Raw genomic sequence first — 19,247 nt, 5'->3', positions numbered from 1 at the left:
TGGAATTGACGGACGCTCGAGAACGTGATGAGTCGTGCCGCGACGTTAAATCAGGCGCTGGATGGGAGGCAACCCATTGAATTGTTGTAATCGTCGTGCCACGACGTTAAATAAGGCGCTAGTTGGGAGGCAACCCAACGATAGTAGTAGTTGTTAATTTTGTGTTTTAGGAAGTGCTAACCGATGCAGGTGATGATGGGCAAGTGCTAAGGCCATCAAACGAGGTAAGAACAGGTGAAAAATTGAGGAAAAATCCGCCTAGGTGCGGGCCCGCGCTACTGGACGCGTATCTGGGCGCGCTAATTAGCAAACTTTCTGTCTTGGCTGCACTAAAACGAGCGCGCTCGCGCATCTGGACGTGCTACTAGCGCGACCGCGCTAGTTGCTCAGCGTTCTGTCTTGGCCGCGCTAAAACTAGCGCGCTCGCGCATCTGGGCGCGCTAGTCCCGTCTAAAAATCGGCGTTTTTGTATTTTAAGTTCCGTTTTCTTTTTATTTTGTTTAGGCTTTAGTTCTAATTATTCCCCCTCTCTGATAACCCCCCCCCCCTCTCTAATTCCCCCGTTCATCCAAAACATAACCCCAGTCCCCTTCGTCTATTCCCCCGTTCAAACAAAATGAAACCCCAGTCCCAAATCCTTTCCTCCATCCCAAGCTCACCATCTTCTTCCCCATCTTCTTTCTCTACTCACCACCATCTCCAACTACAGGTATGAACCCTAGTTTCTTTTCCTTTTCTTTTTCTTCTCCTTTTTTTTCTCTTTTTATTTTTCAGATTTTTGTTGTGTCTTATGCCATTGTTATAGTAGTTGTACTTAGATTTTGTGTAGAGAAATTAGAGAAATATATTATGGTGTTGGTGAGTGATAAGTGTGGGGTGAAATTCCACTTGATTTGTGATGTTGGTGAGTGTATGTGGGTGATTCTTATTCTAAAAAGCTTCAAAGGGATTGTGAAAGTCTAATGCCCACAAGGTATTTGTGGAAAGGCCCCAATGAACGTGATTATGTAATTTGTGACTGCTTCTGCGTGTGAAGTCTGAGTAACCGCATTGCGTCACAAATTTTTGTTGGGTTGTGCTAATGTGTTCCCGTTTTGCAGATATCATGACTCCATCTAGGAAATGGCGCGCCACAGGGGCCTCATCGAGCAGCCAGGCTGGTTCGGCTAGGTTAAGAGGGGCTGCACCTGCACGTTCCTTTGATGCTACAAAATTTGTTTCGGCCAAGGCTCAGGACCGCTTTACGGAAAAGGCTCGTAAAAAGCCAATTCCGGAGAGGGGTATTCACGTCGGACAGCTCCAGCGACACTGCCCTCACATGTATGATGAGTTGGTGAGGCGAGGATTGCAAACCTTCATCAATGAGTCCGGTGAGGGCAATGCAATGGTTGTGCGGGAGTTCTATGCCAATGTGCCGGAGCATGATAATGGAGTAGTCACGGTGCGCCGAAGGGCGGTGAATGCTTCTGTTGAGGCGATACGGACGGCCTACCAGCTGCCTCCACCTCCGGCTGTTCATGATGACTTCTATGAGTACGGCCGCTACCCAACGAACGCAAAATGGGCGCGATTCTTTGAGACAATTTGTGTACCTGGGAAAGAAGTGGTCTGGATGGACTATGGGGAGAAATTCCACTCCTCCGCACTAACCTTTGAAGGGAAGTGCTGGCTCCATCTCATTAACAACCGTCTGATTCCGTCTCACAACACTACAGAGGTCAATGGACCCCGAGCTGCTCTGATTTGGTGCTTTGTAAATGGTCCCGACTTTGATGTGGCCAAAGTGATGCATGAAGAGATATTCGTCCGCAGCCAAGTCAAAAGGTATGGATTTTTTTTCCCTTCTTTAGTGACTCAACTATGCAGGGATGCTCGGGTGCCCGAAAATCTAGCTGTGGATGGGTTGGTAAAAAGGGAGGGCAAGTTCCGTGCTGATAAGGTGACAACAGGTAAGGAGCCGGCAGTAGCAGAGGAGGCGGAGAGTAGTAGCTTCGATGATTCGGAGGATGAGGAGGACGCTAAGGAGAACGTGGGAGCAACACCACAGGCTCAGGAGCAAAATGTGGCAGCTGCAGGACCATCTGGGACTGCAACATCTTCAGGAGCTTCCCGGTTGTCCCGTTTCATTGCTTTGGAGCAGGAGATGGCTGGTTTGCGAACCTCCATGACTGATTTGGGCACCCGAGTAGACGCGGTAGCTGACCGACAAGTGAAGTTGGAAAAGAAATTCATGGGCTGGCTGCGAGCTCTGGGTCGTGCGTGCAACGTCAACCCAGACACCGTCTCCGACCAGGAGTGAGCCTTCAGGGAAGTTCCTTCACCTCACTGCTCTTTCAAATTTTAAGCCATGGGGACATGTCTTCATTTTTAAGTGTGGGGTGGGGGGTACTTCATTGTATGTCTGTAGTTGTATCACTTGAATGTCGTCTTGTTTCACTTTGCTTTGATAGTTTTGGGGATGTTGAGTAGGAATCATTAGTTTAAAGTAGATAAGTGGCTCGTCCCGACGATGGATCCCTTTCGGCAGGGTTCTTGAGGGACTGAGTCGGAAAAAAAATGGAAATATGAAGACTCTTCCTGACGACGGATCCTTTGGACAATTTTCTTGAGGGAAGTTAGTTTAGAAAAATACCAAAAAGATTTTTATTTTTTTTATTTTTAGGTAGTATAGTAACTCCCCCTTGGTTTTTCTTTGGGCCACGGTTCTTTTCCAAGGGTTTAACTTGAACCGGGTATAGTAGTTTTTTTTTTGTTAGTTTAATTTTTTTTATTTTTGATTTGTAGATTAGGTTTAATGGGCTACGAGCTAGAGAATCAAAAGAGAACCTATAGCGTTGACACACCTGAACACAATAGACCCTAGAGTGTAACGCTTAGTTTTATGTGTTGAATCTCACTAAAGTGCCTTAATCTGTATGTATGTTACTGAATTGAATGCTCGTAATAGAGCGTCTTGATGAGCTGATCTGGAATGAGTCATATGCCATGTGTGGTGAGGTTTTTGTATAGTCTATGTATTGTACTTGTGTCTAGAACTTGCCCGGTATGTGAGTTGAAGCGAAATTTGAGGTGATGCTCGGTTTGAAAAATGATTTTAGGCTTTCTTTATTGATTTCATACTTTCCCTAAAAAACTAGGGTTTTGAATCTTTTCCTTTTCTTACTGATTCTAGTAAACCATTCCTTTCTGTTTTTGATTCTTTATGTTTTCCCTGACTTTTACTTTAACATTTGCTTAAATATTTTGAATAACCTTTTGTTTTGGTATTATTTGCTGAATAATTTTTCGTTTGGTATCATTTATGTTTCCCTAAATATTTGCTTAAGTATACTGAATAATCTCTTTTGTTTTGGCATTACTTGTGATTTCTTTAATACTTGCTTGAATATTCTTAATAATTTTGGTTTCCCTAATTTTTTGTCTGCCTAATATTCTGAACGATATGTTTTTTTTGGTATTATGTGTTCTGCCTTAAATACTCCGAGTAATTTTGGGGTACTTCCTTAATTTGTTGAATCCCTTGATTTATGCCTTAAATTACCTATATCTGATTCTGCAAATATTTCCTTGCATCTTATTGATTTGTTTCCATGTTTATATGTTGGTTTCTATCACTATATAAATCCCTCCCCCATTCCCCTTTAGGACAGACTTTGGAATCACAATAACCTCACTAGATCTAAAACTCTACTTTTTTACTTTGTTCTATACTTTNGTCACTATTCCTAAATATATCCTACCCGTCCCTTAGCCCACATTACAACCATGAAAAAGTCCTAATTGATTTTAGATCGAGTGAGCCTACATTAGTAGAGATTTACATTAAGGGCAAGCTTATGGTACCAATTGCATGCATGTGACTTCTTTTGTGAGGGTGAGCGATTTTCTTTGATATATGTGAGCATGAGATTCAAATTCTATATTATTTCTACACGTCCAAAATCATGTAGAATTAACAGGTGGCATGTTCAACAATTCTGTTCAGCTGATTCTCATCATCATGATTCATGATGCAAGAAATAGTTATAAACCGATCTTTCTCGGTTAAAAATCTCCGTTTGACCCTATTAAATCATACAATAATTCCTCCTTTACAAGGCGATTTGGGCTCAAAACATCGTTTGAATTAGGGGTGTGCATTCGATTTATCGATTCGATTTTGACCCTTATCGATAATTACTTATCGATTATCGATTTGTACATATGTTTATCGTTATCGTTTCAATAAAGTTTTGATTTTTTCGATTTCGATTTATCAATTTTGGGGGCTTATCGATTCGGTTATCGATTACACCAATAAGAAAATTTGCGGGATTCCACGAAAAGTATATCGCTATAAACGCGCATAACTAATATGGACAAAAAGAAGCTAAAATAAGACGAACACCATTTATAATATAAAAATTGTGTCAACAAGCACATGCAACAAAACTAAAGTAAGGGATCAAATGTATGCCACCAACACTCCAACGGTATAAAAAAACAAAACAAAACAAAACACATCATCACTGCTAATTCTGTTTTCCATTAATTTGAACTTCATTCCCTTGATCTTTAAATATGATCATTCCTTAAATGTGGTAGAGGAAATAATAGGGCAAGGGACTTAGGGTGAAGGAAAGGGTATAGATTAGGGAAAATAATATTGTATAGCCGCTTTCAAAATAGTAGCGGAATATATATACATTCTGTATGTTATATTAATCTACACAAATAGGTAATTACTCATTTAACAAGTGTCTACAGTCTAGGGGTGTGCATTCGATTTATCGATTTGATTTTGACCCTTATCGATAATTACTTATCGATTATCGATTTGTACATATGCTTATCGTTATCGTTTCAATAAGGTTTCGATTTTTTCGATTTTGATTTTGATAACAAATAATCGATTCGATTTATCGATAAACCGATTCGAATGCACACCCCTAGTTTGAATGTAGATCTTGGACTTAGCCCATCTTCCAGTATAAAGTCAGTCCATAGGTATGCTTGATCCATAATTTTAATCCTTTCTTAGGATGGGGCATTTGCATCTATACCCGCTTTTTGTGTCACATTTTAACCTGTACCCGCTTTGCAAAAAAAATTGCAAGCGTACCCGCTTTTTCACATAACTTCAGCATGGGGGGCTAAAGTAGCAAAGACAATCACACAAAACTTCAGCATTTTAGTAGCCGGACCTAAAGTTCAGCTCTAGAGCTGAAGTTTTTATTTTGTAACTCGCAAACTTCAGCTCTAGAGCAAAGTTGAGAGTATGCGATGTTGATACACTGTGTGCATACTTCAGAATAATCAACAAACTTGAATTATTATTCTTTTGCGCGGCTACCTCATACTACAAGAACAAAAGTTGATCGGATTCATAGGATACACATGAACTTTCACAGAAGGAAGTAAATGGAAATAGAGTAATTAAACAATAAGTACTAATCTTATTCCTATTACAACTGGACTAAACCGCTATTCCTCTTAATTCCAACAAGATCTGTAGTCCAACTTTCCCAGCTAATTATTGCTAATACTACTTGACAGCAAATTGCAAAACAGGACGCTGGACTCTTGGGTAATTTGATCAGCTAGGCAATGAACATATAACTATTTCTTTTTTCTAATTTAACTCCACCCCATAACTATCGCTCAAAACTAAAATAAAAAGGGTAAAAAACATGAAAAATAGTAAATTTTGCAAAGAGATTGTCCAGGATGAAGATGGTGGATTTTTAAATACTATAGCCTTAACTTTTTAGTTCTTGAAAAGTTCCAAACAATGTTCCTGGTCCAAATTCCTGCTCCAGAACTTCTTGTAATACTCAGCATATGTAAAGTCCTGATAAATGACTGGAGATCCATCTTCAGTGAGGAGCTTTGGAGCACTGATTTTCGCGCTATCGCACGGACAAAGGAATGAAGCCACTGACAACCTGGCTTTGTCTGAATTTACAATAGCTCGATGCCATACACTTTTGTATCTTCCATTACTCACTGCCTGAAGAATGAACATGACCAAAATGTATTAATACAATGTTTGGCTAAGCTTATAAGTTGGTCAAACTGGCATATAAGCATCTTTTAGTTTATCTACGCGTTTGGCTAAGCTTATAAAGTTTTAAGGGTATTTTTTATAATCTTTACAAAAAAATAGTTAATCATCAACTGTTTATTATCAGTTTCAGCACATCTATCCAAACACGTAAATACTTATTTAAAAAAGCAATTTCAGCATTTAAAATGATTTTCGGTACTTCAAACTAAACAGCTATATACAATCAACTAATCCAAACGAGCTCTAATTTATGGACGGAACTTATAGACACCGGTTAACTTGTGTATAAGTAACAAATCAAGTGTACTAAAGGGAGTTCTGATTTACCTGCAGTTGATCACCAAGATTAATGACAAAGGCGTCTGGCTGAGGTTTGACAGCCAACCATTTGCCATCTTTAAGAACTTGAAGACCAGCTACTTGTAAGTCTTGAAGAAGAATAGTAAGGGCATTTGGATCAGTATGTGCTGGCAGCCCATAAGTGAGCTCTGGTTGTGGACAAGGAGGGTAGAAATTGATAGCCATGTGTTGGCCTTGTTCACCCAATACATCCTTTATACACTCTTTCTCTAAGCCTAGGCTCTCTGCTATGGCTTCCTGCAATCTGAATCCGAGCTGTCGGACCTCTGTGCAATATCTGCTCACTATTTCCCTGTCAACCGGAACAATGACAATTACGATTAATTAATTCTTCTTCCAATTAAAAGAAATAATGTACCAAGAACATATACTGAAATCCTCTACAATAACCGTCTGCTGAAATTAATAATATGCAGCTGAAAAATAGGGTATACGAAGAATTTTGTTTTAAAAAGAAGTATTTTATGGATAGAATAGTAAATATTTTGGTCGAACTTAAAGTGCTTATAAGCTGAAATTTGATAAGTTGGGATAGACCAACTTATGGCTTTTGCCTTATTTTTGACTTATAAGCAGTTAACTTATAAACACTTTTAATTTTACCAAACGTGTAGATAAGCCAAAAGGTGCTTATAAGCCAGTTTAACCAGCTTATAAACTTAGCCAAACACCCTCTTACACCCTCATCATAGTTTGGCCTACTCCAAAATATTATACATCCACTTAAATAATTTTTTATACCGTCAGTGTGTAACATTTAACTCCTAGTACAAGGAAAACTATAACCCATTAAAATACATTGATAGTCTTAATATTCTTTACATTGTTAGCCTGTACAATTTAAATCCTCCTATTATAAAAGTATCATCATATTAGACTTTTCAAAGCAAAGTGGAAATATCTTCAAATTACAGAAACAGATACTAACATACATAGAAATATCAGCTATAGTATCTTACAGAGCTTTTGGCTAATATTGTCCCTTATCTTTGAGGATAGGTCTATTTTAGTCCTTCACATATAATCCTGAGCATATTTAGTCCCCTAAGCATGCTAAAGTGGAGCACCTTTAGTCTCACTGACACAATGTGCTCAAAAACTAACGGTGTTACCCATCTCTGATTCATGAAGCAAATCTTCTACTCTGAAACAAAGCGTTTCCTCTCCTTTTATTGGATAACGCAAATTATCACTTTAATTCCTCATTTTCAGATAATGTCTTCTAAAATTTTGACCTTGTAGATGTACCCTTCTGTGCCAGTTTTCAATGAGAAAATGACACTGTATAGCCGCTGTAGAAATAATAGTAAAAAAAATATAAAATTTGTATGTATGTGTGTGTGTATATATATATTGTATGTTAATATACAAAAATTATATACTTTTTCGGCTACCAGATGTAAATAGTTTCTGACACTGGCTAACAGTAATAATACAACCTGGTTAATCATTTGCTTCAATAATATGCCTAGAAGTGATCCTGGCAGCTCTATTTTTTCAAAATTTAACTTTTCTTTTTGGAAGAATCGATCGAAATTTTTTAATGTATATATATACAAAAAAATATACAAATTTTATATATTTTTTTGGCTATTATATTTACAGCATCTATATAGTGTCATCTTTTCATCGAAAAGCACGGGAGGGGATATTTTCAAGATCAAAATTTTAGAAGACGTTATCTAAAAATAAGGAATTAAAGTGATAATTTGCATTATCCAATAAAATGTGAGAAAACATTTTGCTTCAGAGCAGAAGAATTGCTTCATGAATCAGAACACCGTCAGTTTTTGAACACATTGTGTCAGTAAGACTAAAGGTGATCCACTTTAGCATACTTAATGGATTAAATATGCTCAGGGTTATAGTTGAAGGACCAAAATAGACCTACCCTCAAACATAAGGGACAATATTAGTCAAAAATTAGTATCTTACACAATAAATGTAAAGTTGTGCTAAGGTTTAAAACCTTGCACTAAAGTTGAAGCGGCCCATGTCCTTCCAGTGCTGACTTAAAGCCCAAGCAAAAACAGCCTGTACTGGTAAAAATAGCACGGTATAGCTAGTTTTCGGATTGGTCAATCAAAAATAGCCAGCGTTTACCAAGTCAATGAAAAATAGCCACTGTTTTGCTGCAATAGAGACCGGTCCAGCATAATATACTGGAGTTAGGCGCACTTGTGTATGAACTCCAGCATATTATGGTGGACCGGTATACTTTGTTGGCTCCAGTATAATATACTGGAGACTGGAGCACTGGTGCTCCAAACTCCAGTATATTATACTGGACTATTATACTTGCTGGAACTCCAGTATATTATGCTGGAGTTCTAGTGTACTTATGCTGGAACTCCAGCATATCCATCATATTATGCTGGAGTTCCAGCATACTATCCTGGAACTCCAATATAATATGCTGGAGTTCAAGTATACTTATGCTGGAACTCCAGCATAATATACTGGAGTATTTTTCGGGTTTTGAACAGTATTTTCGCTCAGATTTATCTTTACATAAAAAGTTGCTAAATTTTGATTACTTTTGAAATTGGGATATTTTTGAACGACCAGTTGTAAATCTTACTATTTTTAAAAATCTCCATGTATCTTCAAATTGTGCAGACCCAATCTATCATTCTAATTCTAACGTTGGAGGTAATGGAACAAGGTAGATAGTTAACACGTAAGGAAAATCTTAGTAGCTTAAGGGATTGACTACCTAAATTTTCTTTTGTTGGCACCTTGTACCCTCTTCCAATTCTTCCTCCGCTACCCCCTATGTATAAAATAAATTAGGCAGAGCGGGATATTACAGTTCTACAAAATTTCTTGTGTTATTTAATGATCTTTTAAGAAGTTCGACAAAAAAATATAATGGGCTACAAAATCAATTAGCAATACATATCTTCTATGTATTCAAAAGTCTACCTCTACCTAAAGAAACTTTTAAAAAGACAAAGTCGGCAACCGGCAAATCTGGAAGCTAAGCAGAAATGCAACTAGATAGCTAAAAATTAACGCGTGAAACCAGCCGCAATTAACACTGACAAATTAGTGCTCTTAATTAGTGGAAAATAAGATTAAAATCGGTTTTGACGGTGACCTTGATGATCTGGGGTTGGGTGAAAGAACCATCTACAATCACAGGAAAATAAATAAACAAATGCTACTTCGGCGTTCCAAAAGTCCACCTCTACCTAAAGAAACTTTAAACGTCGGCAACCGGCAAATCTGAAAGCTTAGCAGAAATGCAACTAGAACACTAAAACTTAAATTAACGCGTGAAACCAGCCGCAATTAGCACAGACAATTACTGCTCTTAATTAGTGGAAAATAAGATTAAAGAAGAATCAATTTTGATGGTGACCTTTATGATCTGGGGTTGGGTGAAAGAACCATCTACAATCACAATAAAATAAATAAACAAATAGATGTGCTACGTCGGGTTCGAATTCTATACCATTCAGTCTCTGCTACAAAACATAACCAAATGCTCCATGATTATTAAACCAAAAACCCCATTAATTATTCTTTGGCTTACGTTACTCCATTGAATTTATGTTCCAAGTCTCTTTCGTTTGGCAATAATTAGTACTGAAAAATGCGTTTTAGTTCCTTCAAACCCTTCAAAAGCTGCATATTCTTATTTATATGCTTTGATCCTGATTGCTCACCCACCGTCATTACTCGTTATTATAAAAAAACGAAAAAATATATAACGTTTTCTGATATAGTTGTCTATCCAATGTAATATATAAACAAATACGTAAATACTCCCTTCGGTTCACAATAAGTGACCAGTTTACTTTTTTATTTTGGTTCAAAATAAGTGTATAGTTAGGTAATTAAGAAAAAATTTAATTTGTTTTTACTCTTTTACCCTTACGTGCATATCCCTAAAAAGTTTTTCACTCCTTACTATAACTATGTGACCAATATTTAATAAGGGTAATTTAGTCATACTAGATATTTTTGTATAGCATTTAGCATTTTCTTAATGGGCGTGCTAAAAAGGAAACTCGTCACTAATTATGCCTAGGTAATTAGTTGGCTTTTGGACGATTCTCGAGAAAAGGAGGGTAAAAATTCTATTAAAAATGACTTCTGCTCTGACGAACGGTAATATAAAAAGTGACTGTGTTAAATGTTGTCTTACAAACAAATTATTTTTCATTATAAGTATATATTCTTGTATTAAGCTTTCAATTAAACTCCATGCTATTAAACTTGGTATGGCAATTTCCTTAATATATATATACACTTTTTTTTTTCTTCGAATAAATTTTCTTCTTTTATTTTCCTTTAAAATATATTTCTATTTCTGTTTCCATCCTGTTTTCCTTTTCTTTTCTTATATTTTCTTCATTTACTCTTTATTTAAGCCTAGTTTGTCCTACTCCAACAGTCCACCTTCTTGTCCTTCCAGAGGCCACTTTTGCGTCCAGGTATATTTTTTCCCCGAGGGAAAAATGTACAAGAACGAAAATCAAGGGCTGAAATGTTCAAGGCAATTTTTCTATCCCCTATTGTACTTTTATATTATTATGATTTTTTGAAAAAAGAAAGTGTACTTTATTTTTTTAAGTATCTAAGTACTCCCTCTATTCCAGTTTATGTGAACCTATTTCCTTTTTGGTCCGTTCCAAAAAAAATAAACCCTTTCTAAATTTGGTAACAATTTAGCTTAAAGTTACAATTATATCCTTAATGAGAAGCTTTTATAACCACACAAATACTCTGGCCCTCTTTCTGACTTGTTTAGGACCACAAATTCCAAAAGTCTTCATTTTTTTTTAAACTCCGTATTTAGTCAAACAGGTTCACATAAATTGGAACGGAGGGAGTAGTACTTTTTCTTGTAGCAAATACATGTTCTCCATTTGCTAAAAGCAAAAGTACTCCTTCCCTTTATTTTTAATTTTTCTTGTACTTTCTTTAAGAAAAAAATAAATGAAGTATGTCTTCTATAATTTTAACTATAATAATTAAAGTATTTCAAAAAGTTTTGGGAAATGATTTGAGAAAAAAATAGTTAATAATAAGGATAAAATAAGAAGAAAAATATTTTTTGTTTATATGTTAAAAGTGACGAGTAAAAATAAAAATATATTTTTAGAATAGTGAAAGCGGAGGAAGTACTTTTTAACTATCTTTTTCACTTCTTGCCAAAAGTATGCAATTAGAGAAAAATTTTATTTTGTGTCTCACACAACCAATACTAGTTGTGTGAGGTCTCTTTTTTGTCTCACAACTATGTGGTCCTAGAATTTTTGTGGACCCAACTGTGTAAGATATGGATCCAAATATGTGGAATAAAAAAAAATCTCACACAACTAACATAAGTTACGTGAGACACAAAATAAAATCACCCGCAATTAGAGGAGACTTGAGAGTCGTCGCTTCCTACTCGTACTAGCCGACAAAAAGCACAAGTTGGGCAATACCATCATTATCGCTTTGTCTGCTTACGCCACCTCCCTATCTAATTCTGACGTCATCGAAATGGTGACGCTCCCATTGATTACGTGTCAACTACTGGGCTAATATAGCAACTAAAATGGTGTCATCATATTTGTTAGACATGACGTAATCAAGCCGAAAGTCGCGATAGAAAAATTGTGCCTTGGGCATGGAGGAATGGTGCTTACTGGAGTATTTTTATTTGGCAGCACATGACTGCTGAATCCGAGGCACGACACTTAAATTTTTGAAATAGTCAGATGTGGCCTCACATGCTTATTTCTATTATCTCTATCGCCTATTCCCCTCTTTTTGTCCATTCAAAAATCTAGTCATTGATTTTCAGTTTCTCCTTTCTCCAAATGAAGTTAAGTGGTCAGGATTTTATTTTCTTACTTGCTTTAATTTTTAAGAAATCAAGAGTATTTTCACCTACTTTTCATATGATTCGAACTTTGAAAATATTAGATAGAAATACAGGTGCTCACTAACTTAAGTAATCCTCTTGATCAGATTCCTCCAATTTGATATACTTCTTAAATACTCATTAAAATGTCAAAAGTAAAGATAAAGAAATTGAAAATGGTTAGGACATTCACATGGAAAATGCACTCTCTAAAAGGTTAGGGAGATTACATGAATTTCGTGAGAGCAACAAAAAAATAATTTTAATAAATTTTTTTTATTGGTTTGACCCTTTGTCTTCAGAATGATTCCGCTAAAATGAAATAATTTATTAGTGCTAATTACCACAATCAAACTAATTTATTAAGTATATCGTTTCAAGGTATATTTATTTTTCTGTACAACTGACAAACAACTGACAAACACCTGACACGTGCCTAACACATGCCCAAAAAGATTATACTCTTTAAAATATTTTATATAATTAATTATGTGTAAACAACTCAGATACGTGACAACACCTCGTTATGCACTGATATTATTCTATTTTTACTTCCATGCATTTTTACAACAAAATAAAAAAGGTTGACATGATAAGGATTAAACTAATGACTCAGACAGCAATGTATTCATTAACATAATGAAATTAATATAGATTAACACAATTAGTACATGGTGAAGAGTTTATTTGTTTACCTGAAAGAGGCAGGATTGGAAGGCCATTCGGGAGCGTATTTTTCCAGAGGATAACAATGAAGTCTGAGATAATCTCTCCAATTGTGAACCGTCTCTTTTTTCACATTAAAACTAGTGGACAATCTCATTGTCTTGGATGGGTCATCTGAGTACAACTTCAACTTCTCTTCAACTGGAAGCCTAAAAAATTCCCGAGCTATCTCTAGCATTTCCTCTACTAAATTCTTTGGTACACCATGGTTAATTACCTAATCATAAAGTTTTAAAAGTTCCTCGTTAGTTACCATACATATAGCAAAAAGGACCAAAAAATTAGACAATTGGTGAGATTATAAGAACCTGGAAAAAACCATAAAGACGACAGGCTTCGCCAATTTGATGAACAATAAGGTTTCTATCACCACAGCCCATGTCAATTACCGGAACATTTTCACAATCAGCGACTTCAGAAAGGCGTGGCCTATCGGAATGAGGGCGGATATAAGTTTGAGGGAGAGTAGAGTGGCGAATTCCGCTGGACAGAACTTTTGCTTCCATTGAATCTCGAGCATATAGAAAAGAATGAAGAAAAGGAATAGTTGTGATATGAGCCGTTAGGAATGAAGAAAATAGCTCACATTTGTGATTCACCTTCTGCGAAAGTTCACGCTATATATGCAGCTCCGTGGCTAATCTATTGGCATGTGCCATAAGTCAAGCGTATTTAATACTCTCCATTTCTGATATATTTTTTTCTTGTTTAACTTCTTTAGAAACGACTTTATGAACTTACTAAATTAAATTAGTTTATAAATCTTTACCTTATAAAAAAAATTGTGCATCAATTTTTTTTATAATTTAGTAGGTGACCAACCACGATCACTATAATCTACTTTATAGTTAATGTAAATTCCAATCATAACTCTTGACCTTTTGGGATTGAGAACTGTTTACCCTAAAATCCCAGCAACAATTAAACTTGCCAATACTAACTAATAAACAAGGAATCAAGTGTATAAATTAAAGAGTAAGATAAATCAAACCGGTGTATAAGCTTGTCTCGACCTCGGGCTAAGGCGACCTCGAGGTAAATGAACAAGAACAATAAAATAATGATAAGTAGAGTCAAATGAACAGTAGGCAAAAAAGTCAAAATGTATATTCTCTTCTCAATGATTGAATGATGCGTTACAAATGATTGGGGTCCCCTTTATATAGTAGGGGAATCCTAAATAAAGTACAATATAGTAGGGAATCTTATTATACAGCTGTCTAACCGCCTAGTACAAATCCATTCCAGAATTTACGTCGTGATCTTAGGGCCTCCGCGTGAATCTCCCTCTTTCTATTATAAAATCATAACGGTATTATCTCGAGGTTGGTCATACTCGGCCTCGGTATTCATCGAGCACTTTGATCTTTGAGTTTCGTATTCTGCCTTCAGGCTCAAGCTCGGTCCATATTGAACTTGTTCTCGATGCGACTCCTCGAGCCTACAAAATCGAGGACATATGATTTTGACCGTATACAGATAGTCCCTGCGTTTCTTAGAATAAAATGATAAGACACGACTTGAGTCCCGATTTTTCGGAGTCCTTGATGAGGACGTCATTCCTGTGACGTAGGCGCTCGAAGTGACCGAAACGTCCCGTCGGTTCGCTTCCCCAAAACATTAAATGTTTCGCCAGTGGTGGTCGGCCACTAGCGCCGTTGAACCGTCGCCACTTGCCTATGAATACAAGGCTCAAATTGGAATAAAACTTCACTTCCATCTTCAAACCATCTTCTAACTTCCTTTATCTCTCCCCCTCTTCATCTTCCTCTCCAATCACCTGTTATTCTCACCCTTTTAGTGCCAAAAGATATCAAACTCCGCTTATCTCCACTTCATCCAACTCGAATCAATGGCGAAAACTTCCAAAACAGTTCCTCAAAAGGAGAAGGCTTCTTCCTCTTCCCGGTCGGCCGGTGATAAGGCGTCGGCGCTTCACGAGATTATTCCCGGCCCCTGAGTCATAAAGAAAGATTTCAACACTGAAAATCCCCCTGCAATTCCTGGCCGATGCGAGCATGTATCCCGGTATATTTGCTCGACAACGGAGAAGCACCACAAAGCCGTGAAGAAGGACTGTGGTTGGGGGACGAGTTCGTGGTACAGATCCCCGACCCCGAGGAAGTATCACTACTCATGTGGAGGGGTTCTTAAGTGTTTACACTTACCCCTTCACGTTGGGTCCCCTCGATCCAATTGTGATCGACTTCTGCAAGAAGTATCAGGTCACCCTTGGCCAGATCCATCCTTCTTTCTGGCGTATAGTGATTATGCTTCGCTATTTCTCCAGCAAGGCCGAGGGGCTAGAGTTCACCCTCAATCACCTCATCCGATTGTATCGGCCTCAGCTTTTCCGAGGGTTGATCAAGCTCCAACGCCGATCGAGCAAGGACTTCTTTGCTAGTAATGAGGAAGATAAGGATCGGGGCTGGATGAGCCGGTTCGTACGAGTGAGGACCTCGGACGTCATCCCCGAGGAAAAAATGCCATTCCCAGAGAAATGGAACCCCGATCGTAAATGAAGTCCATTCCCCAATATCCTCTTATATTCCGTTTTCGCATTGTGTGATGTCTTCGCCCTTTTGCAGTGGTTGCTTGGATGCCCCATGCGGTCACCGATCTTGAAGACTGGGTCTGGAAATTAGCTGCGACCTCCTCGTATGACGAGCGCAAATGGCGTGATTTGGTGAGGGGCAAATGGGAAGCCAAGCACCACGGTTAGTTCTTCTCCCAAGTTTGTGATGCTTTCCCCTTTACTGGAGATGTTATCTCACTCATGCCTAATTTTCATTCATGTAGGCATTGGAGATGTCTCTGAAGTGAGGCTAGCTCAAGACCTGCAATCATGGCCTCATACCTGGCTTCATTGTTAGTCAACCTAGAAGTTTTGATAGATTGTCTAATAGCGTTACCTGTAGGTGGCTTCAAAACGATGCCAAGCCCGGACCCTTTTACATTCGAGGCACCATCCGTAAAGAGGGTCCATACCCCCGATGATGTACCCGATTTTAGCGGAAGTTCTTTCTCCACTTCAGGTACGAGGGTCGGTGTAAAATCAGCACGAAGTCAGCTAAGATTTGAGACTTAATGGCTGTTCGGGGTTGATATTCGATATCGTACCTGCCAAGTTCGACGAACCATTTGGCCAATTGACCCGATAACTCGGGCTTATGCAAGACATTTCGGAGAGGGTAAGTGGTTAACACACGTATGGGGTGACACTGGAAATATGGCTTTAGCTTTCTAGATGCGCTTATTAATGCAAGTGCTGATTTTTCTAAGTGTGGATATCTAGTTTCTGCATCTCCTAATGTCCGACTTACATAATAGACAGGGAACTGTGTACCTTGCTCTTCTCGAACTAATACACCACTTACCGCTACCTCGGACACTGCCAAATATAAGTACAACTTCTCATCCACCTTCGGAGTGTGAAGTAGAGGTGGGCTCAATAAGTATCGCTTCAATTCCTCTAATGTTTGCTGGCATTCCGGGGTCCATTTGAAATTTTTTTTCTTTTTGAGTAAGGAAAAGAACATGTGGCTTCGATCTGATGATCTCGAAATGAATCGGCCCAAGGCGGCTATCCGTCCTGTCAGCCTTTGTACGCTTACACGCTATCTACGATAGTGATATCCTCGATGGCCTTGATCTTGTCGGGGTTGATTTCGATTCCCTGATTTGATACCATGAAACCGAAGAACTTGCCCGAGCCGACCCCGAAGGCACATTTTTCTTGGTTAAGCTTCATGTTGTACTTCCTCAAGATTTTGAATGTTTCCTACAAATGAGTTAAATGGTCATTTGCGCGCATGGACTTAACCAACATATCATCAATGTAAACTTCCATTGATTTACCTATCTGTTCCTCGAACATTTTGTTAACTAGGCGATGGTATGTACCTCCAGCATTTTTAGCCCGAAGGGCATTATTGTAACAGTATGTTCCAAACTTAGTGATAAATGAGGTCTTCTCCTGGTCCTTCGGGTTCATCTGAATTTGATTGTACTCGGAGTAGGCGTCGAGAAAGGTAAGGATCTCGTGGCCGGCCGTGGCATCAATCATGCAATTGATGTTAGGTAGTGGAAAGGAGTCTTTAGGGCATGCCTGGTTTAAATCCTTGTAATCTACGCACATTCTAAGTTTGTTCCCTTTTTTAGGGACTACAACTACTTTGGCTAACCATTCGGGGTATTTTACTTTCCGAATGGACCCTATTTTAAGAAGTTTAGTTACCTCATCCTTTATGAATGCATGCTTCACCTCGGACTGGGGCCTTCTTTTTTGCTTTACCGGTTTGAACCTGGGGTCGAGGCTTAGCCGGTGTGTTGTTATTTCTGGTGGGATCCCTGTCATGTCTAAATGGGACCAAGCAAAACAATCCATGTTATCGATAAGAAATTGAATGAGTTTTTTCCTGAGTTCGGGGGTTAACCACGTTCCCAGGTATACCTTACATTCGGGTAGATGCTCGATCAACATCACCTGTTCCAGCTCTTCGACCATTGACTTGGTTCCATCTGATTCTTCGGGAACAACGAAAGCTCGAGGAGTAAGGAAATCCTCTTCTTCTTCTTCTTCGATTACTTGTTTCTCCGGTTCGGACGAAGCTGGTGACGGTGATTGCTATTTGGCCATCTGCTTATTTTTGGTGCTCGATTTTCCTGAGGTCGAAGGCGCTGGTATAAGCGTCACCTCGCCGACTGCAAATATTTCCTTTGCAGCATGTTGTTCCCCGTAAACTATTTTCACACCATCCGCTATTGGGAATTTCATCATCTGATGAAGGGTCGACGGTACTGCCCACATGTTGTGGATCCATGGCCTCCCGAGTAGTGCATTATATCTCATGTCGCCTTCAATGACATGGAATTTTGTATCTTGGATGGTCCCGGCCACGTTCACTGGTAGGATTATCTCCCCCTTCGTTGTTTCTCTTGCCATGTTGAAGTCGTTTAGGACTCGGGATGCAAGCACAATTTGGTCTTGCAGGCCGGGCTACTCTACGACCCTTGATCTGATTATGTTTGCTGAGCTACCTGGATCCACTAGAACATGTTTAACTTGAATTTTATTTAACAAAATAGAAATTACTAGGGCGTCGTTGTGCGGCTGAGAAATGCACTCTACTTCTTCGTCATTGAACGATAGGATGCCTTCGGGCACATAGCTTCGAGTCCGCTTCTCTCTAGTGATTGACACCTTGGTTCGGTTGAATATAGGCCCTTGTGGAACATTGACCCCGCCAAAGATCATATGAATTATATGATGCGGTTCTTCCTGCTCATTCTTTTTGTTGGCGTCTCTTTCTCTGAAGTGATTCTTAGCTCGATCACTAAGAAATTCTCGAATATGGCCTTCGTTGAACAATCGAGCTACCTCCTCCCACATCTGTTTGCAGTATTCGGTCCTATGGCCATGTGTGCCGTGATACATACATATCAAGTTTGGATTTCTTTGAGAAAGATCGATTTGTATAGGTCTGGGCCACCTGGTGTCTTTGATCCTTCCGATGGCCGATATGATCCCCGATGCATCGACACCGAAATTATACTCCGATAACCGAGGTGCTTCCACGGGATCGGTATGTTTATCAAAACCATTCTTACTCATAAGTACTCGAGAATTCTGCCCTTGATCATTTCTTCGATCATTCTGAGGAGGGTTGCGCCCCGAACCGTTGTTTCTTCGATCTGCAATATATGGTTGATATCTTTCTCTATTCGACCTCGGTTCTCTGTCGGTATCTCTCGAGGCTTTAACTGCCAATCTGTTTGGATGAACTGAACCTGAGGGAGCTCCTAGCTGGTCGTCCTCGACCCTGATCTTCGATTGGTAGCGATTATGTACATCTGCCCAAATTACAGCTGGATACTCGATTAGATTTTGCTTCAACTGTCGTGACGCGATCGAGCTCCGCTCGTTCAACCCCCTAAGTAAAAGCTTCCACGGCCTAATCATCCGAAACCGGTGGTAATTCCATTCTCTCCATTTGAAATCGGGATACGAATTCCCTTAGCATTTCATCACCTCTTTGTCTTATCTTAAAAACATCTGATTTACTTATTGCGACTTTTATGGCTCCGACGTGCGCCTTCACGAAGGCATCCGCTAACATAGCAAACAAATCGATAGAATGCGGTGGCAAGTTGTGATACCAGATCATTGCTCCCTTTGACAAAGTTTTCCCAATTTTTTTTCAACAAAACCGACTCGATCTCATCATCATTTAAGTCGTTCCATTAATCCCG

General features: G+C 38.7%; 1 protein-coding gene across 1 annotated transcript; it reads right to left on the bottom strand.

Moving 5' to 3' along the window:
- On the bottom strand, window positions 5,344-13,626 carry LOC109225431 (protein DOWNY MILDEW RESISTANCE 6). The gene is made up of 4 exons (XM_019390093.1): window positions 13,304-13,626; window positions 12,965-13,212; window positions 6,374-6,698; window positions 5,344-5,989 (listed from the first exon to the last, which is right to left on the bottom strand). The coding sequence occupies exons 1-4, from the start codon at window positions 13,499-13,501 to the stop codon at window positions 5,747-5,749; spliced, it is 1,014 nt and encodes a 337-aa protein (XP_019245638.1). The 5' UTR covers window positions 13,502-13,626; the 3' UTR covers window positions 5,344-5,746.

Source organism: Nicotiana attenuata, chromosome 5, assembly GCF_001879085.1.
Source record: "Nicotiana attenuata strain UT chromosome 5, NIATTr2, whole genome shotgun sequence".
NCBI classification, from domain to species: Eukaryota; Viridiplantae; Streptophyta; class Magnoliopsida; order Solanales; family Solanaceae; genus Nicotiana; species Nicotiana attenuata.
Note: the sequence above shows the minus strand (reverse complement) of the source record. Positions and strands in the feature narration are given on the sequence as shown.

Bases quoted from the DNA above. Each gene is read 5' to 3' on its own strand.
- LOC109225431 (XM_019390093.1), bottom strand. From the start codon at position 13,501: ATGGAAGCAAAAGTTCTGTCCAGCGGAATTCGCCACTCTACTCTCCCT. The intron at 6,699-12,964 runs GTAAACAAATAA...TCCGGTTGACAG, and splicing joins TCCAATCCTGCCTCTTTCAG to GGAAATAGTGAGCAGATATT. The intron at 5,990-6,373 runs GTAAATCAGAAC...TTCATTCTTCAG, and splicing joins ATCTTGGTGATCAACTGCAG to GCAGTGAGTAATGGAAGATA.